This window comes from Pygocentrus nattereri, chromosome 16 (assembly GCF_015220715.1).
Source record: "Pygocentrus nattereri isolate fPygNat1 chromosome 16, fPygNat1.pri, whole genome shotgun sequence".
NCBI lineage: Eukaryota > Metazoa > Chordata > Actinopteri > Characiformes > Serrasalmidae > Pygocentrus > Pygocentrus nattereri.
The window spans coordinates 32,665,568-32,687,935 of record NC_051226.1 but is presented as its reverse complement, the minus strand read 5'-3'; the positions used below and the strand labels follow the sequence as shown (position 1 = coordinate 32,687,935).

The 22,368-nt window shown below is 40.5% G+C and overlaps 1 protein-coding gene across 7 annotated transcripts in view; it reads left to right on the top strand.

Annotated features, from left to right (window-relative positions):
* Positions 1 to 22,368, top strand: part of znf462 (zinc finger protein 462) — a 96,874-nt gene that overhangs the window by 41,192 nt on the left and 33,314 nt on the right. For 6 of the 7 annotated variants that reach the window (XM_017721061.2, XM_017721064.2, XM_017721059.2 and 3 more), the window contains exons 2-4: positions 4,996 to 5,249; positions 5,555 to 10,926; positions 13,321 to 13,458. In XM_017721061.2, coding sequence (XP_017576550.1) covers positions 5,027 to 5,249; positions 5,555 to 10,926; positions 13,321 to 13,458 — 5,733 coding nt within the window. In that variant the 5' untranslated portion in view covers positions 4,996 to 5,026. Of the gene's footprint in view, positions 1 to 4,995; positions 5,250 to 5,554; positions 10,927 to 13,320; positions 13,459 to 22,368 lie in introns of those variants that run through there. The other variant, XM_017721065.2, reaches the window with a different exon arrangement.

Genomic DNA, 22,368 nt, shown 5'->3' with positions numbered 1-22,368 from the left:
CAGTACAAAAGCAAAGCTGCACCTTTGAATTGCCTGCAAGATCATTTGACATTTGACAACTTGACATTGACATGAAACAGTTCAAAGCAATTAAAGTTACACATTTGACTTGCCTGCAAGATCATGCCCTCGCAATTTGACAGTTATGTGAAGCATTTCAAAGTAATCAAAATTGTACGCAACACAAGCTTTTTTGACACAATGTGTCGCTCTCGCTCTAAAGTCATACACGAGGTGTAACTTACGTATTTGCAACAGTTTTTTATTCCTGTTCTGTATGGAACGCTCTACTGAATTAGTTTACGCTGCCTTCCAATAGTAAAACTATTTCAAAAGCAGTTAAGCATTTAGAGCTTAGATATTTACAAGCATGATTGTCACGCCTCGGGCGGACTCGGATACCATCTCGGACTCCATCTCCCAGGCAGCATCGGGAGATCACATGACTGGGGACGAGCGCCCGCGCCACTACCAGCCCTCGCAGTCTCCTGATTACTGATCTGATGCACCTGTACAGGTTGACCTACTGGGACACTATTTAAGACTAGTCCAAAGTAGGCTTCGGAAATTCTATGATTTCCTGTTATGACCCTTTTCTCTCGTTGTTACCGACTTCGTCTTTCGGATTTACCCTTTTGTGCTTTCGCTGGTGGTTTTTGGCTTTCTCGTGTTTGAACTTGGAACTGGTTTTGTGGTTTTCGAATTCTGTCTATCCCTGGTACCTAGTTAGCTTCATTCGTCTCTCTCCTGTCTAGCATTACAATGATATTCTGATCTATTTAAACTCACGACATTCATAGCGACAGTAATAAGCTAAATATATACAAAGTCATTATGTACATAAATAACGTAAATAGTTACTTACTTATTTAGTATTATTTATTGGGAGGAGTCTGTCCCAAACCCTGAATTTACACTTGTGAAAATAAAATTGTGTTTATTTCAAAATAGTTTTTTAAAGACAGAAAATGTATGTATATTAAGAGTTTAATTACAAAAATCAGTCTGTAGGCAGTGCCTTATTTTATCCATTGTTTTAGTATTTTAGAGCAGGAGGTGAGGCTGCATCCCTCTCCCTCATGACCACATGGTCTGAAAATCAGTGTGGAACATTAAGAATTGTGATATTTCCTGCAGTTCAATACTTTTTAGTGTTTTAATGAAAAATTTGATGATTCTGTGTATACCGTTGATAAAGTTTGAGTGGTGTTTGTGATTGTTTAGGTGGACAAAATGGAATTTTCAATCATTAGTTTTAATTAACATAATGAATAATTTCCAAAATGTGTTTTCAACTCTGACTTTAAGCCAAATTTATTAGAACAATCAATACATATCTTGTGATATTCTATAGTAATAAGCTACAAGTAGCTGTGTTTTATGTGGAAACTCATTTTATGAGTAAAATCACTGTAATGCATAACCTTGAGTGCCTTACTGCTTTTATTGCGTAAATCTGCCACATTAACGCACTATGTAATGCAAATTAGTTTTCCTGTGGCAAAAATATGTTTACAAGTGTATTGCATTGTTTTGATCAGTCAATCGAAACCACGCATTTCCTGTGGCCTTGTCCGTGCCATGTTCAAAAGCTCGGTTCGTACCTCACGCTCTCGTATCCTTGTATCCGTGTCCCTGACTGTGCACATCTGTTTGTCAGTCCAAGTGAAGGAGCTGCCAGGGCATAAGTCAGTTTGCGTTATAGTAAGACGAGGCTTTATTTTGGACTGGGAACGATTTGGTGTTTTGTTTGTTTTAACAGATTTCAAGGCCTTCCACAGAAACGTGGAACACCTACTTAATGCTAAATGAGTGTAATGTTCATTGACATCGGCGCCTTTTATGCTTTCTAGGTGAAACCAGCCCCAGTCTGTGCTGTGATGTTTTATCCTGCCAAGGCTAACGGATTACACAAAACTATGCAGATTTCAAAAGAGCCAGTGCCTGCAGTGTAGCGCTTTAGTTCTTTTTGAGCGTACGCAAAATATCCATGTCCTTGCCACCCAGAAGCTGCACAATGACCCTCACTCAGTTCAGGGGAGCATTTCCGCTGCTTTTATTAACTTGCCAAAAAAAGAAATCCCCTAAAACATTCACACTATATATAATTGTAAGTAATAGTTTTCATGAATGTGTTTGAAATGAATTTTTGCAGAAGATGTAAACAAATAGTGTAATGCCTTTGGTGTTGTACTTATTTCAGTGTGATTTTTAAAATGAAAATATTTGAACACGTCTTCTATGGGGTTGCTCCTTCAGAAGCCCCTACCACTAAATTCATGGACGCACATTGCCAAGGTGAACAACGCTGGGCGAGCAAACTTACTTTTTAGGTCTACGTGGCCATAAAACTCCTAGCAAACAATGTACAAATACCATGATATGACTTTAGCAAGCAATGTAGCTAACAAACTGATGCTTCAAGGCTAACCAGTTGCGGTAACAAACATTGGTGAGCAGGACAAAACAAAACTGTCCTGTTGGTTCTGTGAAACACCAAAAATAAGTCAATGTTGCACACCTGCCAAGCAGAAACAGAGCAGCCTCCTCATCCTGTTTCATACCCGAAGCTTCTTTTTTGCCAGCTTCTTGTTCGTTTACCCGTTCCACCTTAAATGGGGCTGCGGTTATGTTCAGGTGTCTCTTGTGCAGAATGGAACAACTGCACCATTTAAGGTGGAATGAGAAAATGTGAATAGGAAGCCAACTTCAGCCCCGTCAACTACGAGGAATATTCGGAGGAATATTTGGGAGATCGCTTTAACCCCTTTTTAACCCCTTAAGATCTCAAGCTTATTACATATTAAGGCTTATTATTTAGTAATTACAGGTTATAGAACTGTGTACTAAACTTTGGGCCCACCTGTGGGCCATTTAAGGGGCTAAATTGTTGCACGTAGAATCTTTAATGTATCAGGCAAAAATAAAACATGTTAAAAAATGTTAAATTCTGTAAATTGACAGTAATTGTGTATTAAAATGTGCACAACGTTCTGTAGAAGATGTATTAACCTGCAAAATGAGCATGGGTGCACAAGCCTTTGCGCACAAATGTATATATGTAGTAAGCGTAATTACACTAGTGTCCAAAAGTTTGTTCAAATATTTTAACCATGTGGTGCGAGTCCTGTGCACGAGTCTTTATAATCAAGTTAATTAGTAGGAAGCTGCAAAAATAAATAAATAAATGGGCGAATTAATCTGAGACGCGTAGATGATTCTAAAATAATTGCATGAATCCATAATACCTTGTGTTTCATGTGTAATCTGTAAGATGTAATTGCATCTTCACTAAATTCCTGTGAATAGACAGTGACAATCTATTATTATCCTTGAATACCTTCTTGTATAAAATGCTGAAAATATTGAAAATACGAGGCACCGCACTCCTCCAGGAGATCTCCGCGGTGATTCGTGTCATGGTGATATGAATCTGTGATGAAAATGGCAGCCGTCCATATTTTAATGAAAAAATATCGATCCAAAAGACATAAAAAAAAGAAGATGGACATAATTAAACTTAGTAAGGCTGATAATAGGTCTTTGTTGCCGGACATTGATTGGTTCTAATGCCGGCTGCTCTCAGGGAGGGCACAAGGCATAATTATGCCACCTCCAAGTAATGGTCCCATAATCCTTCATGTTTGCATGGCAACCTCCGAGCCCAGAGTTAGTCTTCATCCCTCTCTGGATTCGCTCAATCTTCTTTCAGAAGGGCTTGATGCAATCTGACGGAATTGTCTGATGTAAATACGGAGACACACTGGTGTTCTCCAGCTGCGGCTTATCCCAAGGTAATAAAAAAATGGAACAAATCAACCCATAATCCCTCCTCAACTATTGTTCTTGGAACAGGCCATCCATTCACCAAAAAAATAAATAAATAAATAAAAATAATAATGAAAGGTTCTTCTTCTTCTGTGTCACATATTGTCAGAATTCAAGTGTTTTCTTGGTGTACGATGTGCAGCTTTTGTATGATGCTTCTTCTGAATTTGTCTTGCTCTAATTTTGTGGAAATTCTGTATCCATAATGCTTTATAAATGCATTCATATGGAATATATAATACCTTATAATACCTGCTTATACAATTGCTCTTAAATAGTTATAATTACATATGTTCTTTAAAATAATGGCTACTACATTTGAACAGAGCTCAGTGCGTCTAATGTAGAACCACTTTGGTTTTAGCCATGTGAGCACAATTCATACTGGACATAAGGACAAATATTTGGGTGGAAAAGACAAAATTTCATAACTCATAGTGACTATAAAGGGATCAGTGCGCCGTTTGAGATTCAGCATTAAGAATTTCTGAGCTCAGATCTTGTGGTTTTCAGCTCTTTACCTGCTTGTTTTATGGTAAACTGCTATGCTAAATATTGACTTCAAAGAACCTTGTGTCCATTTAATGGCTTTAACTCTGAAACAGGAAATGACCATTGGAGTTATCTGCTTCAGCCAACAAATTTTGTATTTACAAAGTTGTATTTTCTTGTTTTTACTTAATCAAAACAACCTAATTGCAGTTTGATTTATGTTACCTAGATTTATGTTACAATAACAATGTGATTTATGAAATTTAAAATGGAGATATCTGTTTTTGCAAGTGAACTCTTCGTATGACTTCATAAAGTCCAGTTGTAATATCTGTTCAGTTACCAGTTAGCTAGCATTGATTTTTAAATTAATGCTACATATGAAATCTTCATTTTAGCCAACTTAACCAGAACCTTCTTACGGTGTTCTTGTGAGCGGTTGTTATAATGTGATGTTAAGCCTGACATTGTAAGCTTATATAGTCTTGTTTTAAAAAGTCTTATACATGCAATTACAACTAATTACAAGCAATTTTGCAGGCTTATGCCAGGCATTATAAGATATTTTGCATACAGTGCATTTAGAAAGCTTTATGAATGCAAGATTCTTAGGAAGTGTTTCTGGAATTCTTTCTTATTCTCTCTCTCTCTCTCTCTCTCTCTCTCTCTCTCCAGCTGTCCCTGATTTTCCAGGGAGGCCTTAGCAATGGAGGTGCTACAATGCGACGGCTGTGATTTCCGTGCTGACTCCTATGATGAGCTGAAGGCGCACATACAGGACGTCCACACTGCCTTCTTGCAGCCCACAGAGGTTGGGGATGGGTCACCGCAACAGTCAAGGTCCAATTCCTTAAATTCCCTCAGTCACACAGAGGAGGATGAGGAGGACCTCACGAATAACGAATATGAGTTGCCACACAAGGAAGCAGGTGCCTCTTAATGGTGTCTGTGCTTCATGCATGTCACACGCCACATATGAAATCAGTCTTTGCTTGTAAAGTGATTTTGATGACCTCATCTTTGCTCTTCATTTCCATTTGTACAATGTCATTAAGCAGCGCATGTGATAGCAAATTAAATTGTTGTAGAATAGATGACATTTGTCATAATGTGGCCTTTTTATGGCATCCACATTCATGAACAAGATTCATGGAACAATTTTTGCCTCGAGCAAGTATGAAAATAAATAGCATGCAGGATAAATAAATGTTGTTTTTCTCTGTTTATGTTTTAGGCCTCAATTCCTTTGACTCAGACTCGGGGCACTTGTCAAGTTCAAACCAAACAATATACAACCAGTCCAGCAAGACAGCAAACCCATTTTTCCAGTGCAAGTTCTGCGTTCGCTACTTCAGATCAAAATCGCTCCTTGAGGAGCACACTAGGAAGGTTCATAGCATTGCAGGAGGAGCTTCTCCAAGCGATGGCAGTTCGCTCAATGCTTCCAAGCAGTCAAGCTTCAATGTTACGATGCACGATGGTGTAGAAAAGGTGTACTCCTGTCAGTATTGCACGTACAAGTCTCCTCGCAGAGCTAGGATCCTGAAACATCAGAGGATGTATCACAAAGACAATTTGTTAGGACATTCAGATTCTCCTGTTCAAGCAGAAGCTGACAGAGGGACTCTGGATGTGGACTCTGATGCCTTGTCTTCAGAAGAACAATGTGAGGAGTCTCCAGATGTTCTTACAGAACGTAATGTTCTGGATTCTATGATCAAACCCCAAACCAGAGATGGATTCAGCTGTGAGTGGTGTGGCTTTCAGACCTTGCAAAGACAGAGGTTATGTGATCACATGATAAAGAAGCATCGCAACATGGTTAAGATAATGGTTTCACTGCAGCAGCCCAAAGCAGAGGGAAGTGCAGGATCCTCCAAATCTACTTCTCCTTTATCGCCAAGAAGCACTCCAACATCCAACTTAATGTCAAATGATCTGAGTGGAAATGAAGGATCCTTAACAAACATCTCGTCTTTGAAAGGGACTGCATCGATAAAGTCCACATGTGGGCTGTCAAATTTTCAGTATTCCCAACTAACAATGAAAGTACCCAACAGCACAGGATCTTCCATACTGTCAGAGAGGTCGACTTTTGCGATGTCTGACATATCCAACTCAGCATTAGACTTGGATTCTGGCATTCTAAATGATTCACGAAGCAGCTCTGATGGTGAACTCTGTGACATGGATGATCCCAATTACACTGACCCATTGTCAGCTGAGGATTCAGCTAAGCTGCTTCTGTCAGAGGAGGATAATAAAATGCTGGAGACTAAAGGGATTCCAATCAGAAGACATCTGAATAGGTTCCAGTGCCCCTTCTGCTCCTTTTTGACAACACATCGCCGGAGCATCTCTCGCCATATAGAGAACATCCACTTATCTGGCAAAACCACATTGTACAAGTGTGACGAGTGTCCCTTTCTTTGCACCAGTCCTGTAAAACTCAGCACACACAAGCAATGCCATGGTGGCTCCTCTTCTGAATGGGACACCATGGACCTGACCAATGAAAGCCCAGAGGGCCAAAATGAAGTCTCAGAACCAGTGAATGGAGGGAATGGCAGCTCTAAAATGAACGGTAAGAAATCCACTGCTGTAGAAGAACAGCAAAATTCTCATCATTGTGCACTCTGTAACTTTTCCACAACGACACTGAAAGGCTTACGTGTTCACCAGCAACATAAGCACTCATATTGTGATGAGATTCAAGCCACAAATCAAGAGGGCTCATCTAATGAGCAGCAGGATTCTGAGTCTGAATCATACAGCTCATTAAACTTTGTGCAAAAAACTCAAACGTCAATCCTTGGCTTTTCATCCAGAAAGCATCTTATTGGAAAGACAGCTAGGAAGTCTATCAATGACCTGCCTCTGGATCTGTCACCCGTCAAGAAACGAACAAGAATTGACGAAATTGCAAACAACCTTCAAAGTAAGATCAGTCAGAGTCAACAGCAAGAGGATGTAATAAACCTCGAGGAGATCGAGGATGAAGAAGATGAAAATGAAAATCACATAGATGAGAGAAAAGAAAGAGAGAATTCTGAGATTCAAAGTCAGCGCTTCACCTATAATACGCAGCATCTGTACATCAGGAAATCTGGTGGTGCTCAGGCAGAGCGTGGTGTTGGCAAAAGGAAACGTAGCTTGCAGCCCAAATTAAGCTCAAGAAACATTCCGATCCAGGTTACTGTCTCTGACGATGAGGACAACCATTTCAGTGCCTCCGGAGAGAATAAAGATGTCCAAGATCAAAGCAGTCAAGATGGCACATATCAAGAGAATGTTGATTACACTGAGGAACCTGGGAACCTTTTCTATTGCAAACACTGTGAGTACCAGAACAAGTCTGCCCGCAGTGTAAGCACCCATTACCAGCGAATGCATCCCTATATTAAGTTTAGCTTTAGATACATTCTCGATCCTGAGGATCAGAGTGCCGTCTTCCGTTGTCTAGAGTGTTTCATAGAATACAACAGCTTCAGTGACTTACACCAGCACTACATGGATCACCATCCAGAAGCTAGCAATGTTCTCAACTTTAACCAGCCAGATTTGGTGTACACGTGTCGTTTCTGTTCATACACCAGCCCAAATGTGAGAAGCTTGATGCCTCATTACCAAAGAATGCACCCCTCAGTGAAAATCAACAATGCAATGATTTTCTCAAGCTATGTGGTTGATCAGCCTCAGAAGGGAACAGCAGAGTCACAAACACTGAGAGAAATCTTGAATTCTGGGCCCAAGAGCTTCACAACCTCTGCATCAAGGTCTTCATCAAGTCCTTCCCTCAAGAGCTTGTGCAAGACCCCAGATTCGAATGTGGACTCTGAAGCCTTTAGGGAAACTCTTGATGGCAACGTTGTAGTTTATGATTGTGACATGTGCACCTTTGCAAGCCCTAACATGCACTCAGTGTTGGTTCACTATCAGAAGAAGCACCCTGAACAGAAGGCCTCATATTTCCGCATACAGAAAACCATGCGGGTCATATCAGTAGACAGGGCGCAATCGTCAACCAACTCAGCTTATAACCTGTCCAGTACCCCGAAGTCTTCGAATGCTGTTTCGTCCTTAAGTCTGGATGAAGAGGTATTCTACTGCAAGCACTGTGTTTATAACAACCGATCCGTGGTTGGTGTTCTTGTCCATTACCAAAAGCGGCACCCAGAAATCAAGGTAACAGCAAAGTATATCAAGCATGCCCCTCCTACACCAGGATTGATGAAGCTTATGGAAGAGTTGCAGATTGCACCTCCTAAACAGTTCATGAAACAGTTCAGCACCAATTCAACTGATGGATCAAACAATTCGCACCCAAAAGGAGCAGCAGACAAAGGAGAGAGTGAGATGCTCTTTTTTTGTCAGCACTGCGACTATGGGAACCGCACTGTAAAAGGCGTGTTGATCCATTACCAGAAGAAGCACAGAGATGTAAAGGCAAATGCAGATTTGGTTCGAAGGCATACCGCTGTGGTTCGCAGTCAGAGAGAAAGGGCTCAGATGAACCAAACAGGAAGTTCCACATCCACTGCAACCTCAGCAACTGACACAGAAAAACCTAGAGCCCTTAGGTCTTTGAAGTGCAGGCACTGTGCCTACACATCTCCCTATGTATATGCCTTGAAGAAGCATCTGAAGAAGGATCATCCTACTGTGAAGGCCACGGCCATGACCATTCTACACTGGGCTTATCAAGATGGCATCTTGGAGGCTGGTTATCACTGTGAGTGGTGCATCTATTCCCATGCTGAACCCAACGGACTGCTCATGCATTACCAAAGACGACACCCAGAGCACAATGTTGATTACGCATACATGGCAAGCAAATTGTGGGCTGGTCCTGATACTTCCATCTCCAGACAAATGGGGAACTCTGAAACAAAGCATTACCAATGTAGAGATTGTGCCTTTGAGGCTTGTTCCATCTGGGACATTACCAACCATTACCAAGCTGTTCATCCATGGGCTATCAAAGGAGATGAGTCCGTTCTCCTTGACATCATCAAAGGAAATCAGACAGCTGAAAAGCTGATGCCCCAGATGGTGAAGGGAAATGTCTCTATGTCAAGCCCATTCAACAGCCACCAGTCTGATGAGGGCATGGTGGAGATTAGCAGGTCAGCACCTGATCGTCAGCCCCTCCTTGCGTTCTCCACCACCTCCTCAATATCCAACAATCCCTACCAGTGCACTGTGTGTCTATCGGAATACAACAGCCTTCATGGTCTTTTGACGCACTATGGCAAAAAACATCCAGGCATGAAAGTGAAGGCTGCAGACTTTGCACAGGAAACAGACATCAACCCCACGTCAGTTTACAAGTGCAGACACTGTCCGTATGTGAACTCTCGCATCCACGGGGTTCTTACGCATTACCAGAAACGGCATCCACTGATCAAAGTCACCGCTGAAGACTTTGCTGATGATGTAGAGCAGGTGAAAGACTTGGTGACTGAAGGAGACGAGCGTTCCAAAAGCCAGAGGCAGGGCTATGGTGCCTACAGGTGCAAGATGTGCCCGTACACTCATGGGACACTCGAAAAACTTAAGATACATTATGAGAAATATCACAACCAGTCAGCATCAGACATGTTCACGGCAACGAATATCCAGTCTCTGGTCAGCAAAGAGGACTCTGTTGCTGAATGCAGTGCTACCAATGTGACGGAAGTCTCTGAGGTCTGTGACTTCGACCTTACTCTCTCAGAGTTTGCCAAAGGAGAGAAGCATGCCATATTCAAATGTCAGCTTTGCAAGTACTTCTGCTCCACCAGGAAAGGTATTGCTCGACACTACCGCATCAAGCACAACAATGTACGAGCTCAGCCAGAGGGCAAAAACAACGTCTTTAAATGTGCTCTCTGCTCCTACACCAATCCCATCCGCAAAGGCCTGGCAGCTCACTACCAGAAACGTCACGACATTGACGCTTACTACACTCACTGCCTGGCTGCATCTAAGACTGTGGCAGAGAAGCCAAATAAAGTAATGGTGCCCCTGGCCTCTGAAGAAGATGGACCAGCGATGAGTGATGAGCTAAGGGAAGCAGTGGACCGAAGGAAGTGCTCACTTTGCTCCTTTCAAGCATTCAGCAGGAAAAGCATTGTCTCACACTACATCAAGCGTCACCCAGGTGTTTTTCCTAAAAGACAGCACTCCAGCAAGCTTGGGCGTTACTTCACTGTGATTTACGCCAGAGAGCCGGAGAAGTCAACCGTCACAGAGGACGTCGAACTAGTGGAGGTGAAATCAGAAACTGAACAGGAGAACGATGTAGAATGGTTGCCATTCAAGTGTCTGAAATGCTTCAAACTGTCATTTAGCACTGCAGACCTGCTCGTAAATCATTACAACAACTACCATGGCAAGGAGCTAAAGCGGGACTTTGTCACCATACAGAGTCCAGTGGAAGATGGCACTGAGCTCTACCAGTGTGCTCACTGTGAAATCAAATTCCTGACCCTTCCTGAACTGAGCACCCATCTGACAGACCACAATGAAGAGTTTGAGAAGAGAGCGACTCGACAGGAGAGGAGGAAGCAGCTTCAGAGTAAGCAGAGGACCACAGAGCCAACTGAGCCAAAACCAGAAAACAAGGTGAGCTGAATGTAAAAAGGAAGTTTGATTTTCATTTGATTTATCACAAGATATCAAAAGTAACCCTGCCATGATCATTACGTTTTCACTGATTAACAGACATATAGGTAATTATGATTAACAGAGTAATGGTCTTTTTTTATTCACTGAAGTACGTGCCACGTCCTACTTGTCAATACTTAGCACCTACTAAATGACGACAGACACAGCTCAAGCTCAGATGAACACAAATTACTCAGTGCCACCCTCTGAAGGTGTTCGTTTACTTGTTAATAACATTACTCATTGCTGCCCTCTAGAGGTGTTATTAATAAATATCAAATAAACAAACATTACTCACCGCCGCCCTCTAAAGGCGTCATTAACAAACATCAAATAAACAAACATTACTCACCGCCGCCCTCTAAAGGCGTCATTAACAAACATCAAATAAACAAACATTACTCACCGCCTCCCTCTAAAGGTGTTATTAACAAACATCAAATAAACAAACATTACTCACCGCCGCCCTCTAAAGGTGTTATTAACAAACATCAAATAAACATTACTCACCGCCGCCCTCTAAAGGCGTCATTAACAAATATCAAATAAACAAACATTACTCACCGCCGCCCTCTAAAGGTGTTATTAACAAACATCAAATAAACAAACATTACTCACCGCCGCCCTCTGAAGGTGTTATTAACAAACATTAAATAAACAAACATTACTCACTGCCGCCCTCTAAAGGTGTTATTAACAAACATCAAATAAACAAACATTACTCACTGCCGCCCTCTAAAGGTGTTATTAACAAACATCAAATAAACAAACAATACTCACTGCCGCCCTCTAAAGGTGTTATTAACAAACATCAAATAAACAAACATTACTCACTGCCGCCCTCTAAAGGTGTTATTAACAAACATCAAATAAACAAACATTACTCACTGCCGCCCTCTAAAGGTGTTATTAACAAACATCAAATAAACAAACAATACTCACTGCCGCCCTCTAAAGGTGTTATTAACAAACATCAAATAAACAAACATCACTCACTGCCGCCCTCTAAAGGTGTTATTAACAAACATCAAATAAACAAACATTACTCACTGCCGCCCTCTAAAGGTGTTATTAACAAACATCAAATAAACAAACATTACTCACTGCCGCCCTCTAAAGGTGTTATTAACAAACATCAAATAAACAAACATTACTCACTGCTGCTCTCTAAAGGTGTTATTAACAAACATCAAATAAACAAACATTACTCACTGCCGCCCTCTAAAGGTGTTATTAACAAACATTAAATAAACAAACATTACTCACTGCTGCTCTCTAAAGGTGTTATTAACAAACATTAAATAAACAAACATCACTCACTGCTGCTCTCTAAAGGTGTTATTAACAGACAGTAAATAAACAAACATTACTCACCGCCGCCCTCTAAAGCCATCATTAACAAACATCAAATAAACAAACATTACTCACTGCCGCCCTCTAAAGCCATCATTAAAGCCATCATTAACAAACATCAAATAAACAAACATTACTCACGGCTGCCCTCTAAAGGTTTTAACGTACACCAAATAAACAAACATTACTTGTTGCTTGATATGCTAACAAATAACCATAAATATTCACAGATAAAATAACATTACTCACCTCTGCCCTGCAAAGGTGTTACATTTAGAAACAATTTAAGGAAACATTTAATTAACTACCGACTGCAGTCAGCCCAAATAATTGTGAGTTAAATGAATAAACAAAGATCTAATTTTGGTACGCAGGGTTTCAAAATGAATAACATGTTTTAAATGACATTAAAGAAGAAACCATTTTTCCTTTAAGAAAGGAAACTGAAGCCATTGGTCAGTGAATGAAGAAAAAGTAGCACAAGATGATGGGGTTTATAGTTTATGCTGTCTCAACCTCCACCTGACCTGGCGGTTCAGTATGTAGCAGAACCGAGGTGTACATGACCTATAAAAGAAACAGAATCTTGATATTTCACAAAGCAACACAGTCATGGGGCATTTGAATGTACCCTACAGACACATTCCAGAACCGAATGGGGGCTATGGACAAGGCTAATCAAATGAAATGTAAAATTTAATTATAATAGCTTCCTCTAAATGCTCTGGCATTTATGTCATTCGCAGAGCCTTTGTAAGCGGTTAAGTGGACTATCGCAGTGATTGCATCTTGCATTCGGCATTCATTAGTTATCAAAGGTTTCTGATGACCCAATTATGAGTAACATTGAAGCGACTGTGTTACTCCTTTCTTCATTTACTTTGAAAACCAATTACACCCAGTAGATATCAGTGGTAGCAGAAATGAGGTGCAGCTTCATTCCATTTGTGCTAAATCTAACCAAATCAGTGCTATGTTGTTTCTTCATTTGTTCTTCAGATGGATGGCCAAGCCGATAAGGCTCCTATTGGCTACCGGTGCAACTTCTGCGTGGAGATGCATCCAACCCTTCGAGCCATCTGCAACCATCTGAGGAAACATGTTCAGTATGGGGAAGTCAAAGAAGGCCACGTGAAGGTAACACAATCCTGTAGTTATACACATCTTCCTGGTATTTATTTCCAACAGAGCCAAAGTTCCTTAGAGTGAGTGCAGTTCCTAGATTTCAATCTGTATGATCTTAGTTTCATCCAAATTTCCGCTTAAAGAGAATTCCAAAAATTCCCATTTTTAAAATTGCTTTATAATTAAATGGTTAACCTGTAAACAAAGTCATTCCAGAGAGATCAGAACTGTTCACAGTGATGGTGATGGGAACCAAACGGCCCAAGCAAAGCCTCCCTCACATAAGGATATTACACATATGGGTTCCAGATGTGTTGCCTGATGCCCGAGACACTATTTATGATAGTTCTGAGAAGGTTTGGCCCTAAAACATGTATTATATAAATGCATTTATGGCGGAGGGATACATGCAGGGTGCTGTGGGGCAAAATAGTGCCCAAAGAAAACATATTATTTCAGATTTTCCATCATCAGCATTCCATATAAACTCAGAAGACTCGTGTAGGTTCACTAGTGGTTCTGGATAGTAAATAGAATGGCTATATTTGTGTTGTAGTCATGGTGACCCCTGGTTCCCATCACCACCACTGTAAAGACATCTGAACCATTTCACACCAAACCATCTCTGAACCACTTTGTTTTTGGGGGAAAAATGGCTGCTATATGTTCAGTTTACATCAAATAATTATTTCCAAATTATGTATCTTTAATGTTACATAATTCAATACTTCCATAATACTAGCCTTTAATAATTATTTGTCTTTAATGGGCCAAACAGAACCTTTTAATGGATCCTGTTTAATGTTACAAATTTTGCTGCAGATGACAATTTTGCATCTTGAGCAAAAATGAATACCAATGTTGGCTGATTCTGATTCTCCATCCCTATTACACTGTAAAAAGTGGCTTGTCAGTTCAATGAAAAAAATGACCTCATATGTTAACAAGTAAATTAACTAGTTTTATTCATCCTAAATCAATACTTTGAATAAAGGACTCTTTCAGTCAATGTAATGTTTTGAGTTGAATAAAACCAGTTACTGAAACAATTGCTTGTTACCATGTGTAACGCAGAGGAGCGATGATGAGGCGGACGCATATGCGGGGAGAAGCGAGATTTATTAGGGGCAAGTCCATTCTCAGGGTCTAGACAGTCCAGGGTCTGAGAGCCAATACGGATAGAATGAGGGATAGGCATTACAAAAAAGGAATACAGGCTAAACAAACAACAGAGGCCAGCAGAACAAACACCAAATGACACAAAACAATACAAAGACCAGCAACCTAACAGGGGAAAATATAGAGCTTAAATACAGGAACAGGTAACAAGACACAGGTGGTTAACAAGAGGGTTTAGAAGACACAGGTGAAAATGATCAAGGGCGGAGTCTAGAAACAAGGGGGGAGAAACAAAACAAGGAAGCACATGGACAAGACCAAAAGGTAAACACAAGCACATGGAGGACTGGGAGGGGCCAACCGTGACACCATGTGAATTCATTTTTTAGGTTGATCTGATATAAATCAGATATGAATACTAACGTGTGAATGGATCTTTTTGGGAATGTTGCCTTGAAGCAACATTGCGCAACAATGAAAATAGTGCAGCGAATGTAAAGTAAATTCATTTGACACTTTAATAGATGTGAATCGTATTGATGAACTGCTGAAAATGAGTTTTTCTTCTGAGGGAGATCATCTAGTGCAGTAACGTGTGTCGTCCAAAAGCTGTACCATCCCAAAAAAATAGTTTCAGGTATCTCAAAATGTCCAAAAGATTCTAATCAGTTGACCAAGCACAGACTTTTATTGGTTTGTTCAAACTCCTTCCTTCAGTATTAAGCCACCAGAAGCTGGAACAGACCCTGCGTGTAACAACATCTATCAAACTCGTACCGTACTGCTCTTGTAAAAAACACTTTTTTAATGAATCGTTGCTGCGCCACGCTCTTCTACTGCTCTTCTACTGCTTACTGTAGGTGCAGTAAGAGAGCTAGAGAGTGTGCACATTTTTCTTTCTATTTTTTGTTTATTTCAGTGTCACAAAGTGACGAAAACATGAAATACAAGACTGTACACTATCAGTAAAGTGACATCAAATTTAAATTATAATAAAAGATCTTTTCTACTTAAAAGCACAAATTTTGGATGGATTAAAAGTTTACATTCTGTACTTTCCACAAGCTACGAGTCCTAAATTGTTAAATAAAACCTGAGTGTTGCAGTGGGCACCCTAGTGGGATTAATAGCTCAGCCCTGGGCTAACCGTAACTGAATTTGGGCCAAACTCCTCCCTTAAGCATTAACCTTTTCATGAGCAGTAAATACGTATCATGTCATTGTAAAGTGAGGAAAATGAGTTTGTTGCCCTGAGGCAACATCACGCAATTGCATGATTTTAAACAAGCTATTTTCTCCGTTATTTTGAAGTGTTCTCTTTATTTCGTGCCGCACACAGGTACACCGCTGTTATTTCCTCACTACACAGGCCTTTATGTTCTGTACATAAGCACCCGCATCCATCAGCAACAGTCGGCGGAGAGCTCCGGCGATTCCCGATCCGGCCCGAAGCTTTCCGTTCCCCGGGGTGCTCTCTTTTCTTGCTTTAATGCAGCAGCAGTATGTCATAAAGCCTATTTGGAGGCTGTTTCAGCCCTGCTGCGCTCAGCCCCCCTCCTCGAGTGTCTCTTGCTCTTATTTGGATGGTTAAACGGCTGCAATTCAGCTGCACGTTCAATTAAGAGCGAGTCCTCCAGGGTGTTACAAAAGGGCCGAGGATATAGAGAGAGCGTGATGGTACATCAGTTGTGCTGGTTTGCGCGTGTGAACGCCTGCCGCACAATTACAAGGAAAAGACCTTGAACTCGCAGGGAAGCGGTTTCAATTTTCAGACTTTGTGGCCTTGTCCTTCCTGTGGGTCCTGTTTATGTTTTACAAGTGTGAATCAATGCAATTGTTTTCTGCCTGATTCATTTCTGTAACCTTTTTTTGACGTGTGAAAGGATAACAGAGGTGGAAACGCTCTGCGCCTCAGATCAGAACGAGCTGCGATGGCTTTTCACTGAGCGTTTTTATTAATCAGCGTTTGAAAAGAAGTAGCTGCCGTCTCCATCACCTTGAATTACAGCCTCAATTATTTTTACATCAACTCTGAATGCAGTCGTTTTAATCATTGCACTACTCTGAGCCAATGCTGTGGCCTGATTGCCTTTGTGCGAAGCGTAATAGATTTCTCAACTGCACTTTTTCCCCTCACAAACAGGCCAGACTAGGCTTTTCTTTGTATGTATGTGTGTGTGTTGGGGGAGCTTAGGCTTCTCCTTATTGACCCACAGCCTCCTCTCACCAGGGGCCTGCGATTTACACCATTCACAGTCCTCCAGTTTAGTTTAGAAGGACCCCCGCCCAATCTCGGCAGACACTCTGTCAGCCCCCCTTAAGAGAAAACAAGTGAGGTAGTGCTGGTCTGCAGCCCGGACAGGAAGACAGCTTGGCTTTCAGGGCAGCAGCTAAGCTATTAGTATTCCAGTGCGGGTTCTGGCTCGGCCCTGAGGATTTAGCGCTTCGTCCCATAACAGAAAAGCCAAGCGAGGCTCAGCTGCCGCACACTAGGGGGCAGAGGCGAGAGCAACCACGGAAATGAATGGGATGCAGTGGGTTTAACCTCCTAACCTTCCTACAATTCCCATGGTGCTTGTCTTAAAGTGCCTCTTCTCATATTCTGCTGAATAATTTCTGACTCTCTTGGATGAAGTGGAGATTTTGGAGATTTTCATCTGTGCCACATTAAAGTTTGTAAGTAGAAGAGGAGATCATTTATTTTGATAAACTTAAAGAAAACATTGTTTATATTTTGCAAGTGTCTTAATGCTTAAGAAACTTTGCGTCCACCAGGTATAATAGCGTTTTTCGTTGACATGAAATTACCAGTAAGAGCAAAACTGTAAAAATTACACCAGCCTGCAGCCTCATGTACAACTAACCTCATCCAGATAAGGCCAACCTTAAACATTACATTTCAAAAGGTCTACCTGATTAGGTAAGACATAAACAGAGTCGTTCAGAGTGGTTTGGTGTGAAACACTGTGCTCTAGAGAAGCTTAGAGTCAGAATTGTTCACAGTGGTGGTGATAGGAACAAGACGTCCACCTCTGAAAGCTCCCTCACAGAAAGTTACCGCATGAAATGGTTATGAATTCACTGCTTGATATCGAAGACATTGTTTTATGATAGTTTTGAGAACTTAAAGTCCATTCATAGTGGAGAGATGCATGCTGAGGCGAAATAGCTTTCCATATGAACTCAGAAGACTCGTGTAGGTTCACTGGTGGTTTTGATAGTTAATAAAATGTCTATATCTGTGTTGTAGTCATGGCAACGCCTGGTTCCTGTCACCACCACTGTAAAGATATCTGAACCATTTCACACCAAACCTCTTTGAATGATTTTCCATCTACAACTTATATACTCACACTGGACGCTCCGTTTGACTGACCTGCTATGTGATACGCAGCCTCTACAGATTGTCTGTCTATGATGGTTATCAGTAAAGCTGGTTCATTCAGAATAACATGAGTACTGAGCAAACATGCTGAGAAACTGCACTGCTAACCATGAGTACAGACTGATTTAGAAATCATATATTAGCGTTTATACCCCATCAAACAGAGTAAAGTGGGCATATATGGATATGGATGTCGACTTTTTCGCCTCCGTTTTGTTAGCCTATATGTCTCCACTCGTGTTGGTGAAGCAGTTGTGATTGTGTTTGTGTGTGTTGGGCTAAAAGAAATGGGCTAAAATTGCACAGTGTACACCTGGCTGGAATATAATGCCATGGTGGAATGTTTAAAGTGACTTTGGGTCCACACTTGGCTTACCTCACACGGTGTCAGCTGGTATCAGTGCATTTTTATGAGCAGGCCTGTATGAGTGCTGTACTGGCCGTTACCAGTATCAGTATCAGTGCACCCCTAAATTCGTCAGGACCAGTGGTGGACAGTAACTAAGTAAATGTAATTCGTTACTGTGCTTAAGTAGTTTTTTTGTGTATCTGTACTTTACTTAAATATTTCCATTTTGGGAGATTTTTTCCTTTCACTCCACTACATTTCAAAGTCAATTATCTTACTTTTTACTCCACTACATTTTGAGAAATCTGTCGTTCCTTTTGGTTTTTGTGTGTATAAAAACGTAACATGTCAAAACAAATGAAGCACAAAGCAAGAGCACCAATCAGGGCACAGCGGTCACTTTGTTCTGAGCTTGTTTTGACCTGTTGGTCATACCAACCCAGTGCAGCACATGGTTCAATGTCAGTGCAGCAGCGTAAATTTGGGAGCACATACGTCCCTAAATGATGAACTAATCTAACTTTGTGTAAATAGAGCACAGTATAGAAGTATGTCCACATATGCAGTCGTGACTGGCGTGTTTTTTGTTTTTCTGAATTTATACAAACACTTTCATTTTATAGTAAATTAGTTTCGGTTAGTTTATGAACAGAGGCCTACAGATCAACACAGTAAAGGAAAACTTATACGTGAACCTGTGTTTAAAGACACATTTACAAAGTAATCTTAAACTGAAACTTTGCTTGTGTGTAAAAAGTGATTTCAGAGCCACTCGGTTCTCCCTGATGGAAACTGTTTACCTTCAGTGTTTTGTGCTTATGATCATTTTAATAGACGTCAGCGTCACTAATTAATGACGTTCTATTAAAAGACTGGTTTACCAAGAGAGACGCTGGAGGACTTTCACCTGAAATGAGTTCATGAAGCCAGTCTGGTTATAAAAATGATAACAGGATGACATCAGAGCCAGAATTACTCTTTTAGTACTTTTACTTTATACTTAAGTACATTTGAAGGTAAATACTTTAGTACTTTTACTCAAGTGGAGGTCTAAAGGGAGGTACTTCTACTTTTACTGGAGTAATATTTTACCTTGGGGGTCTCTACTTTAACTCAAGTACATTATTTGTGTACTTTGTCCACCACTGGCCAGGACCCCTGTCTATGTTGAATTCACTTTGTGAGGTAGACTCCTGGTCTGTGGTCAGGCCATAATGGAATGCCAGAGTGGACTCATGTTGCCAGACCAAACACTAGACACCTTGTGAAAGTAAACCAGCTTAGGTTTGTTTATAAACAGTCTCAATTGTAAGATGTTAACTACTGTGGAGAAAATGTGGCTTAAAGTAATAAACACCAATGACAAACAAAGGATTATACAGCTGAAAAACATAAATACAGAAACTACCCAAGCTCCCTGAGTAAAGGGGCTCGAGAGAAAAGGCCCCTCCTTAAGCTCACTACTACAGTTAAACAAACTGGTCATTACTGAAGCTATACAGATTACACAGATGGGTCATTAGAGCAACTGATTAAAGCTTAACAGTGTCTAACAAAGTTTAACAGAGGGCCACACTGGTCTGGACAGGTATGTTCCAGGTCAAATCAGAGGTGAACTAGCCCTCTCAGGTCATCTTACATCGTTTTTTTTAAAATTATTATTATATTTCTATATTAGACAGCTGTGAGTGCAGAATACAGCAAATATGAACTGTACAGTAGAGATACAGGAGTTACATAAAGTGATAAAAATGACACTAAAATATTGTTATATTAAAATATAGTCAGTAAACAATAGTGGAGAAAATGCTGCCAGTAAATTACTGTAATCTTACACATTTTGTACTGTGAATACATTGAAGTCACTGAGACCATCCTTTATATTTCATATCCAGTCAAAATGTAGACCGCCTCCACTCAGCCTGACGCTTTTATTTGATATTAGTTTTAGTTATTGTTTTATATTTTCTTTTTTCTCCAGTCGTGTTATTATAGCAGTCAAATAAAATACAGAGTATGGTAATAATGATCATAAAAGGGTGCAGTGCAGTACAGTGACATATGCTACATGTTATTAAAAACAATGGTAACACATTACTTTATGCTGCTGTTCATAAGGCTACATGACACCTACATAAGCTTGTCATGATCTCTTTCATAGCCCTACGTAAGTTTTTATAAATGTCATTTGGTATAAAGATGAAATTGACCAATTTTGAGCAAAGCCAGCTAAAGTAGTGTTTATGAAAGATGATGCCTGTTGTAATAAGCATTTAACGAACAGTTATGTAGGGATATGTCAGTTGTCACGACAGCCTTATGTAGGTGTCATGGAGCCTAATGAACAGCACCCTACAGTGAAGTGTTACCAAAAAAACTAACTTAAGTAAAAAAACATCAGTAATAGTGGCTACAGTCAATAATTATCAACATTACTACCAAAGTTAACACAACTGTATAATAAGAGAGTCCCAGTGTTCACTGTTACATATTCTGTTTCATTATTATATAACATTTATTCATATTATTAACTATGATTTTTATTCTTTTGGCCTTATTTAAGCCATTTATTAGTAATGTAACCATGGGTTGACGAACCAGACACTCGTAAAGTAAAATAAACCATAAGCTTAATTCAAAAGAGAATGATATGAAACAGTAGGGTAACACCGGGCCAGAAAACCTTGGCCAAAGGGGCAAGAATGGACATCAGTGGTCAAAACAGGGTCATAACATAAGACTAAACTACAGACGAAAGGTTCAGTAAATACTTGTAAATAGAGGCAGTACTTCACAATGAGAGAGACACACAGGCAGGCATATAAACAAGAGCAAAAAGGTCAAAGCAATTGAGCTGAATCGGATCTGCTGACTGACTGATGATTGGATGGCTGGGTCATGTGACTGGCTGATGCATCTTGGGAATTGTAGTCTGTAAGATGTTTGTTTTATATGCTGGGAAGCGGGGACAAGTTATTTTATTTATGCAATCTTAGCAGTTTATTGTATTCTGGTTGATTTTACTATTAAATTTGCTATCGTTATTAGTATTATTATTATTATTTTTATTATTAGTGTTTTGATATATTTTTCAATCTCATTTTTTTCAACCCCTGATTGCAATATTGGCTCTTTTAATCTTCTTTTGAACTCCAGCTTTGGACAATTTTGACTTTCTCTTCTGATTATCTTCTACATGATCATCTCAGAAACATAAAATCAGCTTCTGACTGAAAATGAAATGAATGAGGGTGGTCTCTGACCACTGCTGTGTATGTGCGCTCTTGTCACCCCTCCTCCACTCTGCGTTTTTTTTTTTTCCCCTCCTGTCACTGTCCGAATGAGCTGACGATGCAGGCCTGGTCATTTTGGTGGACTGTGTGAATGTGTGAGTGGAAATGTGTGTGTGTGTGTGTGTGTGTGTGTGTGTGTGTGTTATTTATGGCAGGCTGAAGTGCAGGGTCAGGTCCACTCGCTGCATTTCCTGTGGGCAGCAAAAAGGCCAGCAACACTCGTTCCTGCGTCCGTTTCCAAATTAAGAATGAGGGATGTCCAGGCGGTGGTGAAGAGGCCTCCAAAGGCTGTTTATCCGTGTAATCAAACACGGCCTTGACCATAACACCACAAGCTTAATGACCACAAGGCCTCACATGGGGCACCGCTTTTACTCGAGGGCTTCACAATTAACAGCAAACGTTAGGGCGTGAAAAGTGTTACAGTCAGTTCTTTATTGATTTTAATAATATTTGTGTTTAATCCTTGGCAATGCCAAAACCATATATATATATATTACACTGTGCGTGAAGTCACTGTGGAGTAAAGGCCTGGAGAGGGAGAGGCAAGATAGTAGAGCGCTGTCATAATTTGTTCCCTCACTGCTTCTAACGTCAAGCACTGGAACTGTCTGGTGGTGAACCGAGGGACTGTTTACTCCCTGCTTTAAAATGCGTTTTTGGTGATCGGATCACATTTGGCCTCTAGACACCTTCTGGACGCATACTTTCCGATCGGAAAATCAAAACAATTCAGGGGCCACAACATTTCATGTCCGGTTCATTGGAGTGACGTT